At 39.2% G+C, this 19,751-nt stretch overlaps 2 protein-coding genes across 7 annotated transcripts in view; one reads left to right on the top strand and one right to left on the bottom strand.

The window, feature by feature from the left end:
* LOC122563161 (TRAF3-interacting JNK-activating modulator) overlaps nt 1-3,353 on the top strand; it is a 38,237-nt gene extending 34,884 nt beyond the window's left edge. For 2 of the 4 annotated variants that reach the window (XR_015750912.1, XR_015750911.1), the window contains exons 15-16: nt 1,561-1,790; nt 2,244-3,353. Coding sequence is in view for 1 of the 4 variants with exons in the window: in XM_087973550.1 (XP_087829676.1) it covers nt 2,244-2,339 (96 nt within the window). In the remaining 3 variants the exon portion in view is untranslated. The remainder of the gene's footprint in view (nt 1-1,560; nt 1,791-2,243) is intronic. The other 2 variants (XM_087973550.1, XM_087973551.1) reach the window with 1 other exon arrangement.
* Nucleotides 3,354-13,883: 10,530 nt separating this feature from the next.
* cunh1orf74 (chromosome unknown C1orf74 homolog) lies at nt 13,884-16,491 on the bottom strand. 3 transcript variants are annotated; one of them, XM_043716637.2, is made up of 2 exons: nt 16,399-16,491; nt 13,884-15,076 (listed from the first exon to the last, which is right to left on the bottom strand). In XM_043716637.2, exon 2 carries the CDS (start codon nt 15,052-15,054, stop codon nt 14,242-14,244), a length of 813 nt encoding a protein of 270 aa, XP_043572572.1. In that variant the 5' UTR covers nt 15,055-15,076; nt 16,399-16,491; the 3' UTR covers nt 13,884-14,241. The 3 variants fall into 3 exon arrangements, with proteins under 3 accessions (XP_043572572.1, XP_043572569.2, XP_087829675.1); XM_043716634.2 differs by lacking the exon at nt 16,399-16,491 and adding an exon at nt 16,331-16,349; XM_087973549.1 differs by lacking the exon at nt 16,399-16,491 and adding an exon at nt 15,187-16,185.
* Nucleotides 16,492-19,751: the final 3,260 nt, after the last annotated feature.

Raw genomic sequence — 19,751 nt, 5'->3', positions numbered from 1 at the left:
TGTTTGCTACCAGGCATTTTAATAATGTAAGTTATTATATTTAATTAATTAATATTTGTAATTTAATGGTGAAATATTTGTTTACATTGGACTTGATTGGGTGAAAGACTTTGCAATATTTCATTGCAAAAATTATAAAAATAAATACAGTATCATTTAACATAGAACTTCCTATGAGCTTCACAGTTATCAACTAGTACTTCAATAGCCCAGGAATAGGGTAAGATGAAATAACACAGATTCAGTATGTTAACAAACCTTTCATTGTTTGTTCAGCGAAAGACACTTTTAATTTAGGGAATGGGAAAGGAAGACAGGTGAGTTTAACTTTGGCATGTTCAGCTCACTCAGAGGAAAACAGCTCTTTATCACATGGAAAAGAAAGAACCACATTCATGAACAAAAATTTTAATGGTGTTAAGAAAGAGAAAAATAAGAAACAGTATTTATGATCTACAAAATGTGAGGGAAGAAAAACCCTAGAACATATACTGTGCAGCAGGCTGGTGAAAGAGAATCTGAGAAAATGCAGAAGATAATGGAGACTGGAAAACTAACATAATATAATAGCTAACCACAAGCGGGGTGCTGCATCAAATATTATAATTTCATAATAGTAACTTACATTATAACATGACCTTATGAATTGACAAGAGCTGAAGAACCACCGTAGGAAGCTGTAGATTTGACAGAAATGACGGCCCAATTTTAATCCTGGGTTTTGAGTGGGGCAAGATTGAACTTTATTAGTTTCAACTGTGAAAGGTCAATGCATTAAATATTACTACAATAAACATTTTTAGAATTCTTCCTTAATTCCTAATATTAAAGCACAGATATAGAATAGTATAATATGTTGCATGAAAACACCTTAGTTTGATGATTTTGTTCTGCTTTGTGATTGATTAATCTCAATAGAGAACATAGCATTGTGGAAAGTGTCCTTCATTTGAATAGTGATTCTACCATTTACCTAATATTCAAAATATAGAATACAGCTAGGGATCATATAGACCCAAACAACATGCAGATGTCACAACTAAGCTGACAATTTGTTATACAGTCATAGAGTCATAGAATCATAGAGTCATACAGCATAGAAACAGACCTTTCGATCCAACCAATGCACACTGACCATGTTCCCAAACTAAATAGTCCCACCTGCCTGAGCTTGGCTCATATCCCTTCAAACCATTCCTGCTCATGAACTTATCCAAATGACTCTTAAAGGTTGTAACTGTACCTGCATGCATCACTTCCTCTAGCAATTCTAAAAAAAAAGTTGCCTATGTCCTTTTCAAAATCTTTCTCAACTTAAACATATGACCCCTAGTTTTGAACTCCCAAACCCTAGGGAAAATATCCTTACCATTCACCTTATCTACGCCCCTCGTGATTTTATAAACCTCAAAAAGGCCACCCCTCAACCTCCTACTCTCCTGTAAAAAGCATCCAAGCCTTTCAAGTCAATTTTTATATCTCAAACCCTCCATTCCTGGCAACATTCTGGTAAATCTTTTCTGACCCCTCTCAAGTTTAATATTTTCTTTCCTATAACAGGGTGACTAGACCTGCATACAGTACTCCAGAAGAGGCCTCATCAATGTTCTGTACAACCTCCACATGACGTCCCACCTCCTTTACTCAAACGTCTGAGCAATGAAGGCAAGCATGCTAAATGCCTTCTTAACCAGCCCATCTACCTGTGATGCAAATTCCAAAGAATGATGTACCTGAACCCCTAGGTCTCTCTGCTCTACAACACTACCTAGGGCCCTACAATTAATTGTGTAAGTCCTGTCCTCGTTTGTACTACCAAAGCGAAATATCTCGTGTTTATCCAAATTAAACTCCATTTGCCACTCCTCACCGATTGACCCGATTGATCAAGATCTCTTTGTAATCTTAGAAACCCTTCTTCACTGTCCAATGTAACTTATATTTTAACAATCAACATGAAGAATATCTAGAATGTAGCTAAGTCATTAGAATGGGAGAACATGCATGAATTTTCATCATATGTACAGTTTTAGGACATAGCAAACAAAAGCTAGTTAATTGTATTAATGAAAAATATGAATAATTGCTTAGAATTCATGACACCTAAAACTTCAACGATGTTGTTAGTGAACATTTCTAAGATGGAATCATGGTCCAAAGTTAGCATAGGCAGAGATATCCAAGTATATTTTTGTGTCACTGTATCCAGTAATTTATTGCCTGGATGTTTTTGTCTCTTCTAGAGGAGGTGCTGTCGATGTGTGGCCTTCCTCCTAATGGCAGCAACAACAGCAGGGTTGGCAGTGCTCTGGGCAAATTTGGACAATATTCCTTTCTAAGAAGTTGCAATGAAGCACATGTTCTTACCAGCAGAAACTTGCTTAAGCCTTTTGAACACCAAATGTCTTCAAGGTAGTACTTTCATCATTTGCAAAGATTATTTACTGAATGTGATGGACATTATAAAATTGGACCAATGCATAAGTTCACAGACCACAGGCTTGCTGCTTGTCCTTGCCAAACTGACTGAGATCAGAACTTCTCACATGTGGAATTCTGACTGCTTGCCTATGTGACATGCTTCGGTGAATCACCGTTTTGGTTAGAGAAAGCAAAATGAATGAGATTTTTTTTATTTGTTCATCTACTACTGGACTGTACAGCAATATTAGCAGCAGGCTTTCTAATTGACATTTGCCACCAATCCCTTTAATGCCAGTGATAAGACACTCACAGATTGAGAGAAAAGGGGATAACCACTTTAGAGAGATGACAGCACAGTGGTCTAGTAATCCAGCGGTTATGGCTAATGTTTTGGGGACATGGGTGAAAATACCACCTCGGAATCTGGTGAAGTTTAAATTAAATGAATAAATACATTTGGAATTGAAAGGTCATCTCAGTAATTGTGACGTTGGAATGATCACTAATTGCCTGAAAATCTTGTCTGGTTCAATAATGCCCTTTAATGAAGGAGGTCAGGTCTGGCCTAGATATGTCAGTAGACTCACAGCAATGTGGCTGATTTTTAACTGCCCTCTGACATGGTCTAGCAAATCATTCAGTTCAACAAGAGTTATAGATTTGTCAGTGAGGCCAACATTTCATTTAAAAAAATTAAAAGATTTACAGTATCACACTTCATTGAAAGTGGAGAGAATTGTCTGTCATGATCAATGCACTCCTAACCTCCAAATCTTAGTCATTGAGAAGAACCACAGTTAATCCTCTGCTTAGAGTTTCAAAATGAGAACTTGACAAATGGGTTGAGGACAGCAGGTGGATATATGTTTTGTTTCCTGACCAAATAATTGTTCAGAGCTGAAAATGTGTTGCTGGAAAAGCGCAGCAGGTCAGGCAGCATCCAAGGAACAGGAGAAGCGACGTTTCGGGCATGAGCCCGAAGGGGGGGCTCATGCCTGAAACGTCGATTCTCCTGCTCCTTGGATGCAGCCTGACCTGCTGCGCTTTTCCAGCAACACATTTTCAGCTCTGATCTCCAGCATCTGCAGTCCTCACTTTCTCCCAAATAATTGTTCAACTCAGTTGAACAGTAAATCAATTAATCAGTATCGGGAGTTAATGATGGATTTCATACAGCATGTTATTTAAAAAAAAACAAGAATCACAATTTTGAAGTTTTTCCAATAATAAGTCAGCTGTGTTATTATTGATTTCCCAGAGATTTTATTTTTATAAGATAATGCTGGTGATTAATAAAATGAATGTGCAAATTAATTGAAAAGAACTTCATTTATTTCTGTACAAATCTACTGCTCACAATTTATAGTTCTCCCTCCGGTATGAAACAAATATTTACATTTAAAATACCAATTCAACATGTTTATTCAAACTGTACTATATCGTCTTATTTAACACAAGTACAACACAAAAAAATGTACGTGTTTTAACACTTTACTTTGATGTTCATGTGAAAACATTTGGAAAATAATAATGCCACCATAATCAAATTATAACTCATTGCCTCAGCTTCATTATTTTATCACAAATTTGATGTCCACCTAGTGAATTTGGTCATTTACAACATCAGAATGAAATGCCTATTATGGCATTTTTTAAAGTCTACCTTTGCAGCACATGGGGCATTGTAGGCAAACCCAGCATTTGTTACCCATCCCCAATTGTCCTTGAGAAGATTGTGATAAGCAGCTTTCTTGAACTCCTGCAATCTCTTTGATGTATAAACACCCACAGGGTGTATATAGGCTCCAGGAAGTTGACCCAGCGAAGGTATAGCAATGTTGTTCCAAAGACAAACATATTATTCATGTAATAGGCGGGTCTAAGAAATCCATTTATCAGCAATTCAAACAGACTGTTAATCTGAAGTGTTCTGATGTCACATGAAGTTCACAAGCTGTATGTCAAAAATCCATCTTGTTTCAATATTCTGCTGGACATCCAATAATGGCCATCTTGTTGCAGGAATAGATGTAATGGAGTAAACTCAAACTGGGGTTTCTTTGGACCTTAATTATATGCACATCTTAGTTGCTGGCAAACATTATATTTCTTTGAGCTATGCCTAGACCCTTGCTGTCATTACATGCTGAAGTTCCAGCAGTTCCCAGTATTGTAAAGGATGGTCCTGCCATGTTAAGTAGTTCAAATGCATCCTATCAACTGTTTCCTGTGGAAAACTCTGAACAGGAAAAGTACCTTTGACCAGCGGTCCATCAGGCAGTGGTCAGCACATAATATCTTTGAGGCTATGCCTCTTGCGGTTGATTCAGTCAGATGCTTTCATGAGCAGACTGTTAGTCATTTGGCAAGATGTGTCAAACACCAGGAGATAGCTTGCTGGTGGTTAGAATGACACTTGCCTTCAGGTTGGCTCATGCATTTCCAGACAATCTGTGCTACCACACCCTACCTTCGAGACAGCTGTAGTGGTGAAGATCATAAAGTATTTCCTTCTGTTAAGTGCTTTTGCAAATATGGTTGAAAAAGAGATGCAATAGTTTTATTGAGGTTCATTCGAAGCAACTCCACGCTGTTCGATTCTGTACTGTACAGGCTGCTCTCAGGCACATACTGTGCCTAGAGGACCATCAATTTAGTGAAAGATGCTGATTGTTCAGCCTGAAACCTTTGGTCCTCCAAAACAAAGAACTATCTTCAACCAAATGTTGGAGCCTGGGATATTCCAAAGTCCAGGACCACAGTATATGCTGAGGGATACACTAACACCTAGGGCAGCTACTGCAAAGGTACTGCAGGGAAAGGCCACGAAGGTATTTTTTGTCATGATGTACCAAGTGGCTGGTAATCTGCAGAATGCCTCAAGCTATATGCATGAAATAGAACAATTATGGTTTTTACCGTATTTAGTGCATGTTCCAATTTCGCTGTTGGATTGAGGTACCTAAGAATGCAAAGTGAGCAACTGAGAAATGTGAAATTTCGTGCTTTCTGAAATATCTCATTTGAATTAGTCTGTAATCAGCATTCAGTTTTTAATTAGAAAAGTATATTTTTGCAAAAACAAGGAAGGCCTTGAAAGTAGTCTGGAATCTGATTATCAGCACTGTTCCTTCAGTAGTAGGTAACCCAGGAAGGGTAATGAAAGAAAAGTGGGAAGTGGAAATAAAACATTACGTATTTCAAAATAAAGAGCAGAGAGCAAAACAATTCACATCAACAATTACAGAAATGGCACATTAGCGAAGCTTGCTTGCATAACAAATGGTCACTGGACCCAAAATATTAACTCTGTTTTTCCTCTCTACAGAGACTATCAGACTTGCTGCATTTCTCCATCACATCTGTTTTTGCTGATAATGATGATGGTCCTATTTGGGTGTATGTACATGATAGCTAGTTAGAATTGCTAATTCATGCAGATAAATATAGTAAAATAATGCAATAATCCAATTAGGATTTCCAAGAACTTTTCTTATGTGGTGTAAATAACTATGTTAAAATATCTATGCATTGAACTAAACTTAATGTTATAGTGTGAATCAATTTTGATCCCAAGATCAAAATTACGACCTCATAATTTAAGACATATAATGACTGTGCTATTTTACACATCAAATAACCTTAGTAAAGAATACAATTATTATAAATGTTATCCTGACTTTTAGTCATAGTGTCATAGAGATGTACAGCACGGAAACAAACCCTTCGGTCCAACTCATCCATGCTGACCAGATATCCCACCCCAATTTAGTCCCACCTGCCAGCACCGGCCCATAACCCTGCAAACCCTTCCTATTCATATACCCACTCGGATGCCTTTTAAATGTTGTAATTGTACCAGCCTCCAATACTTCTTCTAGCAGCCCATTCCACACATGTACCACCCTCTGCGTGAAAAGGTTACCCCTTAAGTCTCTTTTACATTTTCCCCTCTCACCCTAACGCTATGCCCTCTAGTTCTGGACTCCCCCACACCAGGGAAAAGACCTTGTTTTTTTACCCTATCCCTGGCCTTCATGATTTTATAAACCTCTATAAGGTCACCCCTTAGCCTTCGATGCTCCAGAGAAAACAGCCCCAGCCTATTCAACCTCTCCCAATAGCTCAATTCCTCCAACCCTGGCAACATCCTTATAAATCTTTTCTGAACCCTTTCAGGTTTCACAACATCCCTCCGATAGGAAGGAGACCAGAATTGCACGCAATATTCCAACAGTGGCATAATCAATGTCCTGTACAGCCGCAACATAACCTCCTAATTCCTGTACTCAGTATTCTGATCAATAAAGCATACCAAACGTCTTCTTCACTATCCTATCTACCTGCAACTCCACTTTCAAGGAGCTACGAACCTGCACTCCAAGAACTCTTTGTTCAGCAACACTCCCTAGGACCTTACCATTAAGTGTATAAGTCCTGCTAAGATTTGCTTTTACAAAATGCAGCACCTCGCATTTATCTCAATTAAACTCCATCTGCCACTTCTCAGCCCATTGGCCCATCTGGTCCAGATCCTGTTGTAATCTGAGGTAACCCTCTTCACTGTCCACTACACCTCCAATTTTGGTGTCATCTGCAAACTTACTAACTGTACTTCTTATGCTCGCATCCAAATCATTTATGTAAATGACAAAAAGCAGTGGACACTGCACCGATCCTTGTGGCACTCCACAGGTCACAGGCCTCCAGTCTGAAAAACAACCCTCCACCACCACCCTCTGTCTTCAGCCAGTTCTGTATCCAAATGGCTAGTTCTCCCTGTATTCCGTGAGATCTAACCTTACTAACCAGTCTCCCATAGGGAACCTTGTCGAACGCCTTACTGAAGTCCATGTAGATCATGTCTAACACTCTGCCCTCATCAATCCTTTTTGTTACTTCTTCAAATAACTCAATCAAGTTTGTGAGACATGATGTCCCACGCACAAAGCCATGCTGACTATCCCTAATCAGTCCTTGCCTTTCCAAATACATGTACATCCTGTCCCTCAGGATTCCCCCCAACAACTTGCCCACCACCGACATTAGGCTCACCGGTCTTTACTTCCCTGGCTTGTCCTTACCACCTTTCTTAAAAAGTGGCACGATGTTACCCAACCTCCAATCTTCCAGCACCTCACCCATGACTATCGATGATACAAATATCTCAGCAAGAGGCCCAACAATCACTTTCCTAGCTTCCCACAGAGTTCTAGGGTACACCTGATCAGGTCCTGGGGATTTATCCACCTTTAACCATTTCAAGCCATCCAGCACTTCCTCCTCTGTAATATGGACATTTTTCAAGATGCCTATTTCCCTCCATTCTGTATGTTCCATGTCCTTTTCCACAGTAAACACTGATGCAAAATACTTGTTTAGTATTTCCCCCATCTCCTCGGCTCCACACAAAGGCCGCCTTGCTGATCTTTGACAGGCCCTATTCTCTCCCTAGTTACCCTTTTGTCCTTATGTATTTGTAAAAGCCTTTTGGATTCTTCTTAACCCTATTTACCAAAGCTATCTCATGTCCCATAGTTTAACTATTCATCTTTAAAATATTTGTATTTTAGTTGAAGGTATACATACAATATTCGAGTCAATGCTGTTGTAGGTCATTGTACAGCTGTTAAAAATAAATTCCTCAGAGCAGCATAGAACAATTATGACTTTTCTATGGATTTTTGCAAAGGGAGAAAAATGACAATAATCCCAGAATGGAGTTTCAAAACTGCTGAGCATGGGTTGCAAAATCAAACAGTATTCTTGGTGTATTACTATTGATCGGTGCTCAAAATTAATTGTGAACAGCAATCAGGGTTAAAATATATGCGATAGATCAAATTGTAAGGTACTTTTTAGTAAACCCCTCTAGCAAGCTGTATTCTTCTAAGGACAAAAATAACTAGGCATGTAATTGTCAACTCCCTTCACAACAACACACAATTACTCATAAGGATTAAACACAGTTTAAAAGTCACTATCCTCGGGATCCTTCTGATGATAACCATGTAATGCTAATTAGTTGGACTACAATCTGATAAAGGAATGCTAGGACCAAGTCTCATTATCTTACTGGACACAGTATCACGTCCAAACAGATGAACCAATATGACTGTTGCCCAACCTAGTTTTTCCAAGGATAAATTAAAGAAACATTTAGATTCATAGAGTCAAAGAGATATACAGCACAGAAACAGATTTTTCAGTCCAACTCATCCATGCTGACCAGATATCCAACCCAATCTAGTCTCACCTGCCAGCACCTGGCCCATATCTGTCCAAACCCTTCCTATTCATATACGCATCCAGATGCCTTTTAAATGTTGCAATTGTACTAGCTTCCACCACTTCCCCTGGCAGCTCATTCCGTACACGTACCACCCTCTGGGCAGCTTAATCACAATAGGAAAGCCCTCTCACCAAATATGGGAAAATATTTCAGAATGATCCTTTTCATCTTTTTTACACCATCTTTTAATGATATGCCACCAAAAATATATAAATATTTCAAAGTTAATGATTAGATTCAGTAGGGGAGACACATTGGTATGAGTCAACTCCATGTCACTCAGTATGAACCTAACGGATCTCATTCACAAGAACCAAGATAATTGTGATGTTTGATGATATCCTTCCTTTCCTTTTAAGTCATGTGTTTATATTAAGTAGAGGTCAAAATTTGGATTCGCTTATAGCAAAAAGAATCAATTAACTATTGAGGATATTATTAGCTTTGAAAAACCACCAAAGCTGCATGCCTTTTTGTACCATAGCATTTCAGTTTGCTTAACATTTAAATTGTCTCATCTAATCTTCAGTATTAAGCACTCAGTGAACCCTCTTCCCATTCTCTTTGGTGGGGGGAATATTTTCTGAAGAATTTCACCTAGAACTTTACAATATTGGAGAATTGTAACTAGTTAAAAAATATATTTCAAACCGTCAGGAAGAATAATCTTGAATGGCTTACTTCCTTTGGGCTGGGAGGGCTAGATGAACTCTGTAAACCCAAATTGTCATTCTGGAATAGAAACAGAAATTGCTGGACAAGGTCAGCAAGTCTGGCAGCATCACATTTCAGCTCCACTGATCCTTCCTCAGAACCTCTGCATTTGCAGTTGTTTTGGTTTTTATTGTGTTCTGGAGTTTAGCTCCCTCTGGTGGAAGTTGATAGAAATCAATTGAGATACCAAGTGAGGAGTCATAATTGTGAAAAAAAAATGAAGCAATTTTGACTTTAAAAAGTAGATCGTCATCTGTAGTTGGATCTGGGGTGTCTGCAGAAGGTACCCATCCTTGTTCAAATGTACATCAGAAAAGCATCGGAAGAATTCATCTGCCCTACCAATCACATACAGTACCTCTTTAAAAAGTAGGAATGCTTACAGGATGGCTTTTTGAAAAGGCTTGTGATGGAGCCCACAAAGGAGCAGGCTAATCTGGACTTCGTGCTATGTAATGAGCCAGATCTTAAAGTAAGGGAACACTTAAGAGGCAGCGATCATAATATGGTAGAGTTCAGTCTGCAGTTTGAGAGAAAGAAGGCAAAATCGGATGCAATGGTGTTACAGTTAAATACAGGGGCATGAGAGAGGAACTAACGAAAATCGACTTGAAGCAGAGCCTGGTGGGGAAGACAGTAGAGCAACAATGACAGGAGTTTCTGGGTGTAATTGAGGACACAGGTTCATCCCAAAGAAAAGAAAGATTATCCAGGGGGAGGGGGTGGAAACTGCACAGCCATGGCTGACAAAGGTAGTCAGGAAATGTATTAAACAAAAAGAGAGAGCCTATAAAATAGCCAAGAGCACTGGGAAATCAGAAGATTGGGAAGGCTACAAAAACAAACAGAGGATAACAAAGAGAGAAATAAGGAAAGAGCAGATCAAATGAGGGTAACCTAGCCAGTAATATTAGAAATGATAGTAAAAGTTTACTTAGTGTGGAAACAGGCCCTTTGGCCCAACAAGTCCATACCGACCCGCTGAAGCGCAACCCACCCAGACTCATTCCCCTACATTTACCCCTTCACCTAATACTACGGGCAATTTAACTTGGCCAATTCACCTAACCTGCACATTTTTGGACTGTGGGAGGAAACCGGAGCATCCGGAGGAAACCCATACAGACACGGGAGAATGTGCAAACTCCACACAGAGAGTCGCCTGAGGCAGGAACTGAACCCAGGTCTCTGGCGCTGTGAGGCAGCAGTGCTAACCACTGTGCCACCGTGTCACCCACATAAGAAACAAATGAGAGGCAAAAGTAGAAATTGCACCGTTCCAAATTGATGCAAGAACGCTAGTGATGGAAGATAAGGAAATAGCTGAAGAACTCAGTAAGTACTTTGCATCAATCTTTGCAGTGGAAGACATGAGTAATATCCCAACAATTAAGGAGAGTCAGGGGGCAGAGTTGAGTATGGTAGCCATTACAAATGACGAAGTGCTAGAAAAGCTAAGAGGTCTAAAAATTGATAAATCTCCTGGCCCTGGATGGTTTACATCCTAGAGTTCTGAGGGGGGTGGCTGAAGAAATAGCAGAGGCATTGATTGTGATCTTTCAAAAATCACTGGAGTCAGGGAAAGTCCCAGATGATTGAAAAATTGCTGTTGCAACCCCCTTAATCAAGAAAGGATCAAGACAAAAGATGGAAAATTATAGGCCAATTAGCCTAAGCTCTGTTGTAGGTAAAATTCCAGAATCCATAATTAAGGATGGGATTTCTAAATTTTTGGAAGTGCAGGGTCGGATTAGAACAAGTCAGCATGGGTTTAGCAAGAGGAGGTCATGCCTGACAAATCTGCTAGAGTTCTTTGAAGAGGTAACAAGTTGATTCGACCAGGGAAACCCAGTGGATGTTATCTAGCTAGACTTCCAAAAAGCCTTTGATAAGATGCCTCACGAGAGGCTGTTGAGTAAGGTGAGGGTATATGATGTTCGTGGTGAACTACTGGCACGGATTGAGGATTGGCTGTCTGACAGAAGGCAGAGAGTTGGGATAAAAGGTTCTTTTTTGGAATGGCAGCTGGTGACATGTGGTGTACCGCAGGGTTCAGTGTTGGAGCCACAGCTGTCCGCTTTATATATAAATGATCTGGATTAAGGGACTGGGGCATTCTGGCAAAGTTCACCAATGATACAAAGTTAGGCAGACTGGCAGGTAGTTCTGAGGAGGTGGGGAGTCTACAGAAAGATTTAGACAATTTAGGAGCGAGGTTCAGGAAATTGCTGATGAAATTCAATGTGAGCAAATGCGAGGTCTTGCACTTAGGAAAAAAGAATACGGGCATGGACTATTTTCTAAACTGTGAGAAAATTCATAAAGCCAAAGTACAAAGGGATCTGGGAGTGCTAGTCCAGGATTCTCTAAAGGTTGACTTGCAGGTTGAGTCCATGGTTAAGAAAGCAAATGTAATGTTATCATTTATCTCAAGAGGGTTGGAATGCAAAAGCAGCAATGTGCTACCGAGACTTTATAAAGCTCTAGTTAGGCACCATTTAGAATTCTGTGTCCAATTTTGGGCCCCACACCTCAGGGAGGACATACTGGCACTGGAGTGTGTCCAGCAGTGATTCTCACGGATGATTCCTGGAATGGTAGGCCCAACATACGATGAACTGAGGATCCTGGGATTGTACTCATTAGATTTAAAAGGTTGAGGGAAGATCTAATAGAAACTTAAAAATAATGCATAGCTTAGAAAGGGTGGATACTGGGAATTTATTTCCGTTAAGCGGGGAGACCAGGACCCAACCTTAGAATTAGAGGATGTCAAGTTAGAATGGACATGAGGAGACAGTTCTTCAGCCAGAGAGTGGTGGGCCTGTGGAATTCATTGCCACCGAGTGCAGTAGAGATAGGGATGTTCAATGTCTTCAAGGCAGAAATTGATAATTCCTTGCAAGATCAAGGGCTACAGGCAAAGTGCGAATAAGTGGAGTTGAAATGCCCACCAGCTATGATTGAATGGCGGTGTGAACTCGATGGGCCGAATGGCCTTACTTCCACTCCTATGTCTTATGGTCTCTTTCTGGTTCTTATTTATAACTGTATGTTTGGAGTAAATTTCAAAAATTTTGCAGCACACTCAGAGCTATGTTCTATAATACTTCCAGTATTACTTGAACATGCATTAAATAAGGCTCTGCTCACCTCTAGTGCAGTTGATTGTGAAATCCTACTCCTACTTCAGACTGGAAACGGAATAATTCCATATCTCAACAGCAAAACAAATACGACCAACCAGTGAGGTTTTAACCACTATAAGACATATATATATAAAATGCTTACATATGCATTTTTTTCCATTTTGATATCTAACTTCAGTCAAGTATAAAGACAACCAGAAATATAAATGTGTGTGTTTTATTTTGATTTACCTGTCCACTGCAGTATAAGGTACAGTACATAATGCCATCATTGGTAACTCTGAGACAAAAGCTGATTTTGGAGGTGACATGACACAAAATAATTCAAGTTGTATTGGGATACTGACTGGTATATCACTGGTTTCCTATAGCTCAGTTTATGTGTGGAGCAACTTAACACCAACTGATGGGCTTTTGCTGTGGTTAAGGTATACTCTGGACCTATCATTCACCCATACAATAAAACAAAATACAGCATTTTGCTACAGTTCAAGAAATAGTTGAAAAGGACCTGCTTTCAGGCAGCGAACCAGAGAAATAGCAATTCATCAGTGGCTTTTCAATGGGCAAGTTGCAATAACAATGTAAGTGGAATTGGAAGCAACAGTGGATGCTATTGCAATTGTTGTGTTACAACAAGTAAAGAAAACATCTGGTAACATGGCACAGTCCACGAATTTCTGAACTGGCCTCTTCTTTACTTTTCAATGCATGAACTGCTGGAAATCTTAAAAGAAAGTAGTTGAAATATGTCTATAGAAATACATGGGTTAATACTGATGTTAAAAAAAGACAAATCCAGAGAACCTCTTCAAAGATTTAGGAGCTCAAGAAAGTACACCAACTTCTCAAGGAACCTTGGAAGAGCCAATAGATGGAACTAGAACTCAATACACTCTAGACAACCACCTCAGAATAATGGGACATTGACTGAAAATGGAACAAGGCTGTTTGAGGACTATGTTAAGAATTGTTTCATCCACAGAATGATCAGCATTTAGCATGCACTTCAATCACTTCAGCAGAGGCAAAAATATTAGAATCATGAAGATTCAAAAACATGACATAAGAAAGGTACCCGTTCATTTCTCATCTGAATGGACAATCTGTAAGAAATGTAATACAAATGCTTTGCTTCATATGTATTTTCTATCAACATACCAAGAATGTAGTAACAATAAATATAATTTGAACAGTACTAGTGCTTGCCAAATATGAAAACACAAATATTTGTTCCATTTACTAGTTATCAAGCAGACTATATGCTTTGTTGCACAGGTCGAGTACAAATGAAAAAGCAAATCAACTGGTACAATATTTATTGCTGAATTTCATAATTATATTAATTGACTTTGGACATTGATAAGTTTCACAGACTTTGATTTCATGAGCTATCATTGCATTTATGCAGGCTTTGTGACTAACACAAAGCAATGTTGCACTTTCAAGAAAATGAATTGCCATTAAGTGGAAGTAAATACTAAACAGGTCAGGCAGCATTCCCAGAGAGGTCTTATAATGTTTTGTCAGAATTTCACAGATACTGTTTAACCTGCTGAATGCCTCCAGCATTTTCTGTTCTTATTTCATCATTTCCAGCATCCTCAGTATTTGGCTTCTTAGAATTAATTAGCAAATGACAATATTCCATTTGCTCAATATTTAAAGTGTAATTGCAGGCTGACAGGTGATCTCTGTGGAAATATTGAGTTCAGAGAAATTGGACTGCTTGATAAAGTCTGACTGAAGATCTCTGTTCCAACATGCTACAATGCTCTGTAACTCCAAGTAAAGGATTTCTGGAATACTGAACGAATACATTTGATGCTTGAGGTTTTTAGTGATTTGGTGACAAAAAGCAGAGACAGAGAAAACCCGAAGCTCAGTCATGCTCAAACAATTCTCAAAAGATGTGCTAAAATCAAACCAGTATGCAGCTGGGAACCCAAGGAGAAATCCAAACATTGTGCATAGATTCCACTCTGAAGAGAAAATTTTACTTGCACTAACAACACCTAATTCACATCTTCCCTTTTGAACTACTTGGGATTTCAGATGCTTCAAAAGTAGATCCAACTGGGCCTTCACTTGTTTACTAACGCATGTCTCAGCTAGGCTTGGGCTGGACCTATGTGCAGAAACATCAATGATTGGAACCCTATTTTCTTGCAATGTTCTTTCCAAATGTCTTATGGTTTTGTTTAAGTTTATTATCAGTACGTTTTCTTCCATGCTGAGGATATGTAAATCCTGAGAAAAAAGCCCAATCTTCTGTATCTCCTGGATGTAGTTCTGGACCTGTTCAGATTTTGCTAGACTGTAATCAAACAGGAAAGCAGGCTTCAATTCCGAATCTACAGCTAGGATCTCAGCAAAGAGACCCAAGCAACGTGATGCAGAAAAATTCTTCTTTTGTCCTATTCTTAAGGTCTTCTGTGCAGCAAAGATCAGTTGTTCTTTCAGTATAGTCTCCATTATGGTAGAAATCAGACAAAATCTATTTGCAGATAAGAAGATCATGAAAAAAACTAATTTCAGGAACTGAAAAACATACAAGCAAAAATTTGATATTTTGCCAGAATAACACTCTTTCATGCTGTGACTTACAAGTAATTTCATTTATAATACCAATATTACCCAGATCCTGTACATTTACACTCTAGTACTGTCTGCTTTCTTTTTTAAAGAGAGAATAGAGAGCCAACAAAGACCACTAATATTGTCACACATAATCCCTTCATTGTGGAAACAGGGCCTTCGGTCCAACAAGTCCACACCAACCAAAAAGTATCCCACCCAGACCCATTCCCCTACCCTAATATCCTATATTTATCCCTGACTAAATACCTAACCTACACATCCCTGAACACTTTGGGAATTTAGCATGGCCAATTCACCTAACCTGCACATGTCCTCTCCTTCATAATCTGGCTCAGTGATTAGCACAGCTGCCTCACAGCACCTGGGTCCCAGTTTCAATTCCAGCCTAGGGCAACTGTCTTTGTGGATTTTGCATATGCTTTCTGTGTCTGCATGGGTTTCCTCTGGTTGCTCTAGTCTCCCCCCAGAGTCCAAAGGTGTGCTGGTGAGGTGAACTGGCCATGCTAAATTACCCAAAGTGACAAGGGATGTGTAGGTTGGGTGCACTAGTCAGGGTATTGTAGAACAATAAGGTAGGAAAATCGGTCTAGGTGTGTTACTCTTTGGAGGGTCGGTGTGGACTTGTTGGACTGAAGGGTCTGTTGTCACGCCGTAGCAATTCAATGATCTTTAGTTCGGGCAAAAGGGGTAAGCCATTGCAAAATCCTTCTCTGAAAATTAGGTCAGGTAAGAGCAAATAAGTTCAATTTTGCTTTCCCACGTCGGTTTTCTTTCCTGCATTCCAACAGTCACAAACCTATCCCTCAAGCTTCCTTTTTGAAGGCAGCAATTTGATGCGACTGAAACTCTCTGATCCTTTAAGAACAGAGTGGCAGCAAAATCCATAACTGCAGGGTTCAATCCTATCCTCGCTAAATTCCCACGCCGCCATGATTCAAAGGCAGCCATTGCTTCCCCACCAGTCAGGCCTGTACCACACTCGTCAATTCAGAGCCAGTGGGTTTAAAACCAGGAACCGCTGTCTCTGGACATGTTGCTCCGGGGGAAGGGTTTATGGGACAGACTCTATCATCACCGGTCACGCCCTTCCCCTCCCACACCCCGGACCCCAATCACCTCTCCAACCACCCTCCCCACAAACTGCACCTACCCAGTCTCTCCGATTTTATAAAAGACTAAACGCGAAACGCTCCGCATATTTTAAATGTTCCACTTTACCGAGAGCACGGGAGTATTCCCAATGCCCGACCCGCGCCGCCACAAAGGCCACACTCCCCAATGCGCGTGCGTCAGTTTTCACGCATGCGCTTCTAAATCCGTGCCGCTTGCCTCAAGCCAGCCACATCGCTCCACGCATGCGCGTGTCAATAAGTTTTGTAGCCTGTACTTGTGTGTATTTGCAGAATTCGTTTTAAATTACTTTCTGCTCTAAGATTTTTGTGTGCATTTAAGCTCACATCCATGAATTTGGGTTCACTAATTGATCGGGGGCAAACAAGGTTTATGAGGAAAACAGGAAATTGAAGGATTGGTTTATTATTGTCAGCGTACCTAGGTACAGTGAAAAGCTTTGTTTTAGTCTCAATACAGGCAGATCATACCATACAAAGATCATAGAGTGATAGAACAGAGTAAGAAATACAAAGATACAGTAGAAAGTGTAGAACAATTGAAAGAAATGTGAGAATATGATCTGTTGTAGAGAGTTCGCTGTGTTGGCACCATCTTGAATCCAAGGATATCCAAATTGGGTATGAATAGTGTCCAATCAGCAATGATCCAACTGATTGTTGGAGCGGGCTTGACGTGCTGAATGCCCTATTTCTGTTCCTATTTCTTATAGTCAATGACTGTCTTCAGGATTAGGCTTTTTTATAACATTTTATAACATAACATGCAATACAATCAGTGATACAAGATGGTGTTAGTGTATGGCAAAACTTTACAAATAACATGCGAAACAACATTTTTCACTGTATTTAGGTACATGTAAACTATTAAATAAATCTAAAGATGCAATATATGGTAGTCTGTGATTTAGTTGGGCCTAATCTTACATTATTGAAAGACTTTTCAATGATTTCTACAGTCTAAATAAGCTAGTTGGATCTTCTCCATGTTTCGAACATCCACATGGCTAGACTTCAAGCTTATCCCACAACTCTGCTCAAACTGTTATTTATGCCCATTGAGGAGCAGCTCCATGACATAATTGCAATATTACTCTATGGTTCTATAGCTATGCACAATAATAAAGGTTTGAAATACTTGACAGTTCAAATATAATGTTGAAATAGCAAAACTGGAGTCAGTGCGAATTGGGGAAAACTCTCCACTACTCTGAGTCATACTTAACACAAAATGATTATGGTTCTTGGAGGTGAATCAGCTCAATCCAAGGTGTTCCTTTGACTAGGCATTCCAGTAATGAACTTCTATTCATCATAAGGTTAGAAGTGGGATGTTCACTAGTGATTGCACAAATTCAACACATTTGCAACTCTTCAGATATAGAAACAATCTGTCCAAATGAAGTAAGGCTTGGGCTGAAAAGTGGCAAGTAACATTCATGCCTCACAAGTGCCAGGCAATGACCTCTCCAATCAGGAGATAATCTATCAACTTCTGCTTTAATGATATGCAATGTTATAACAGGCTGGCATGGCAAGCCAATGCAAGGCATGGATAATGTGGGAATGCAGGTAGGTGCTAAATAATTGAATGCTAAGAGAAATGGTTCAGCCCTAGCATACAGCCCAGTCCAACACTTGAGTTAGGTTCTTGTCCTTGGACACAAAGTGCCTTTGTTGCAGCCTTTCAATGCACCTTGTAATTTGAATCTTTGCTTCTTAAGAGATTTGCAACTGTATCAGAGAGGTGACATGGTTGTGATGGATTGACAGCTACTAGATGTTAATGTCTATGTACAAGAGGTGCATGTAGCTGATTCCCATGGATTGTGCACTGACTTTCAGTTTGATTAAACACAATTTGGAAGTTATTCAGAGCAAGTTGAATATGCCAATTACCTACTCTGGTTTCTATCTCATATTTGCTGGATGTCCAACTTGTTGGTGAGTTTGTTAAGATAGAAAGCTGGACTAATGAGGCAAATTGGGTCATCAAATGGGTGTTTAACAGGTTATAATTTCCCTTTAATTGGCAACTGGTTTCTGACTAGCGAGGAACTTGGCACATTGCTTTTGACAAGCATAAAAGATGGCACGAGATACTCTTGACATGGAGATAGACTCGCTGGATTTCTTGTTCAGTTCTGTTACAAATCTGTCCATAGTCCACATTGCTCAGACCTCTGTAAGAGTCCATGCAAAGTAATCAGTTAGTCTCTCCATATTTCACTATTCCCCATTGTAAATTCTCAGGGCTCTGCCTTTACTAGACTCACAAGGTCTTAGCAAAACTTTTGTTTTTGCAGTCCTGTAGAAGCTTATACAATCCATTTTTAGGTATTTTACTAGATTGCATTCATATCCTGTATTTCCCTTCTTTTCAGTTTCTTGGTTCTTTATGCTGCATTCTAAAAACTTTCCAATCCTTAGAATTATTATTATTTCTGGCCTTCTTTTTTTTTAATCTTACACAATCATTAACTTGCTTTGTCAGCCATAGTTGACTGTCCTTTCTTTAAATTTTTTTTTTATTTTTGAAGGAATATATTGTTGCTGTAAGTTACAGAATAGTTATTTAAAGACTGTCCATTGCCTACATACAGTCATGCCTTTTAATTTATTTTCCCAATCCAGCTGAGCCAACTTGTGCCTCATATTGTGCATAGCACCCTTGTTTCTGATCTAACTATTCACTCAAGCACCCGAGCTACAAATCTTCTCACAAACTTCTAACTATTCATTTTTGTACTGAAGTTTTATCTTATTGTAGTTGTTATCTCTTTTAGAACAATATTATTCATTATCCCCTTTTCCTTATCAAATCTAAAATTACTTATCTCAAAAAGCTGCTTCAGAAAATCATCCCTAAGACATTTCAGGAATGTATTCCCTACAGTTTTGGTGCTCCATTGGTTTATATGCAGATTGTAGTAATCCATGTTTGCTGTATTGCTTGTACAACAAACTTCACTCATCACCTGATTAAACCATGGCCTATATTATCTTTATGGTGTTGTAGGCTATAAATCACTCCAACCAATGTTTGCTGTCCCTTGCAATTTCTGAATTCCACTGAAATAGATTCCATATATTGTTCTTTCAATCTTAGATTCTCCCTGACTAATGTACTGATCCCATCTTGCATTATCAGTACCAATTCCATCTCCTATTCATTTTTGACTGTCCTTCCTAAACATTGCATATCCTTGAATATCCATTCACAGCCCTGGTCACCATTCTTCTGTAATAGTAATTGTGCCACAAACATTTACCTCTATTTAGGATCATCTATATTGTTATGAATGCTGAGTGTGTTCAGGAGATGTGCCATTAACTTTGACTTTATGATGTCATTCCAAATTCTAGGGATACTCAATGCTTGACTTTGCTTTTCCTGTCTTCTGTGTCCCTTTGCAACTTTTCTACTTCCTGTAAGGAAAT

The sequence above is a fragment of the Chiloscyllium plagiosum genome, unplaced genomic scaffold (assembly GCF_037043375.1).
Source record: "Chiloscyllium plagiosum isolate Xiang-an unplaced genomic scaffold, Cpla_swu_hap1 HiC_scaffold_26, whole genome shotgun sequence".
Classification (NCBI taxonomy): Eukaryota; Metazoa; Chordata; class Chondrichthyes; order Orectolobiformes; family Hemiscylliidae; genus Chiloscyllium; species Chiloscyllium plagiosum.
The sequence above is the reverse complement of the archived record's forward strand: the minus strand, read 5'-3'. Positions and strand labels throughout refer to the sequence as shown.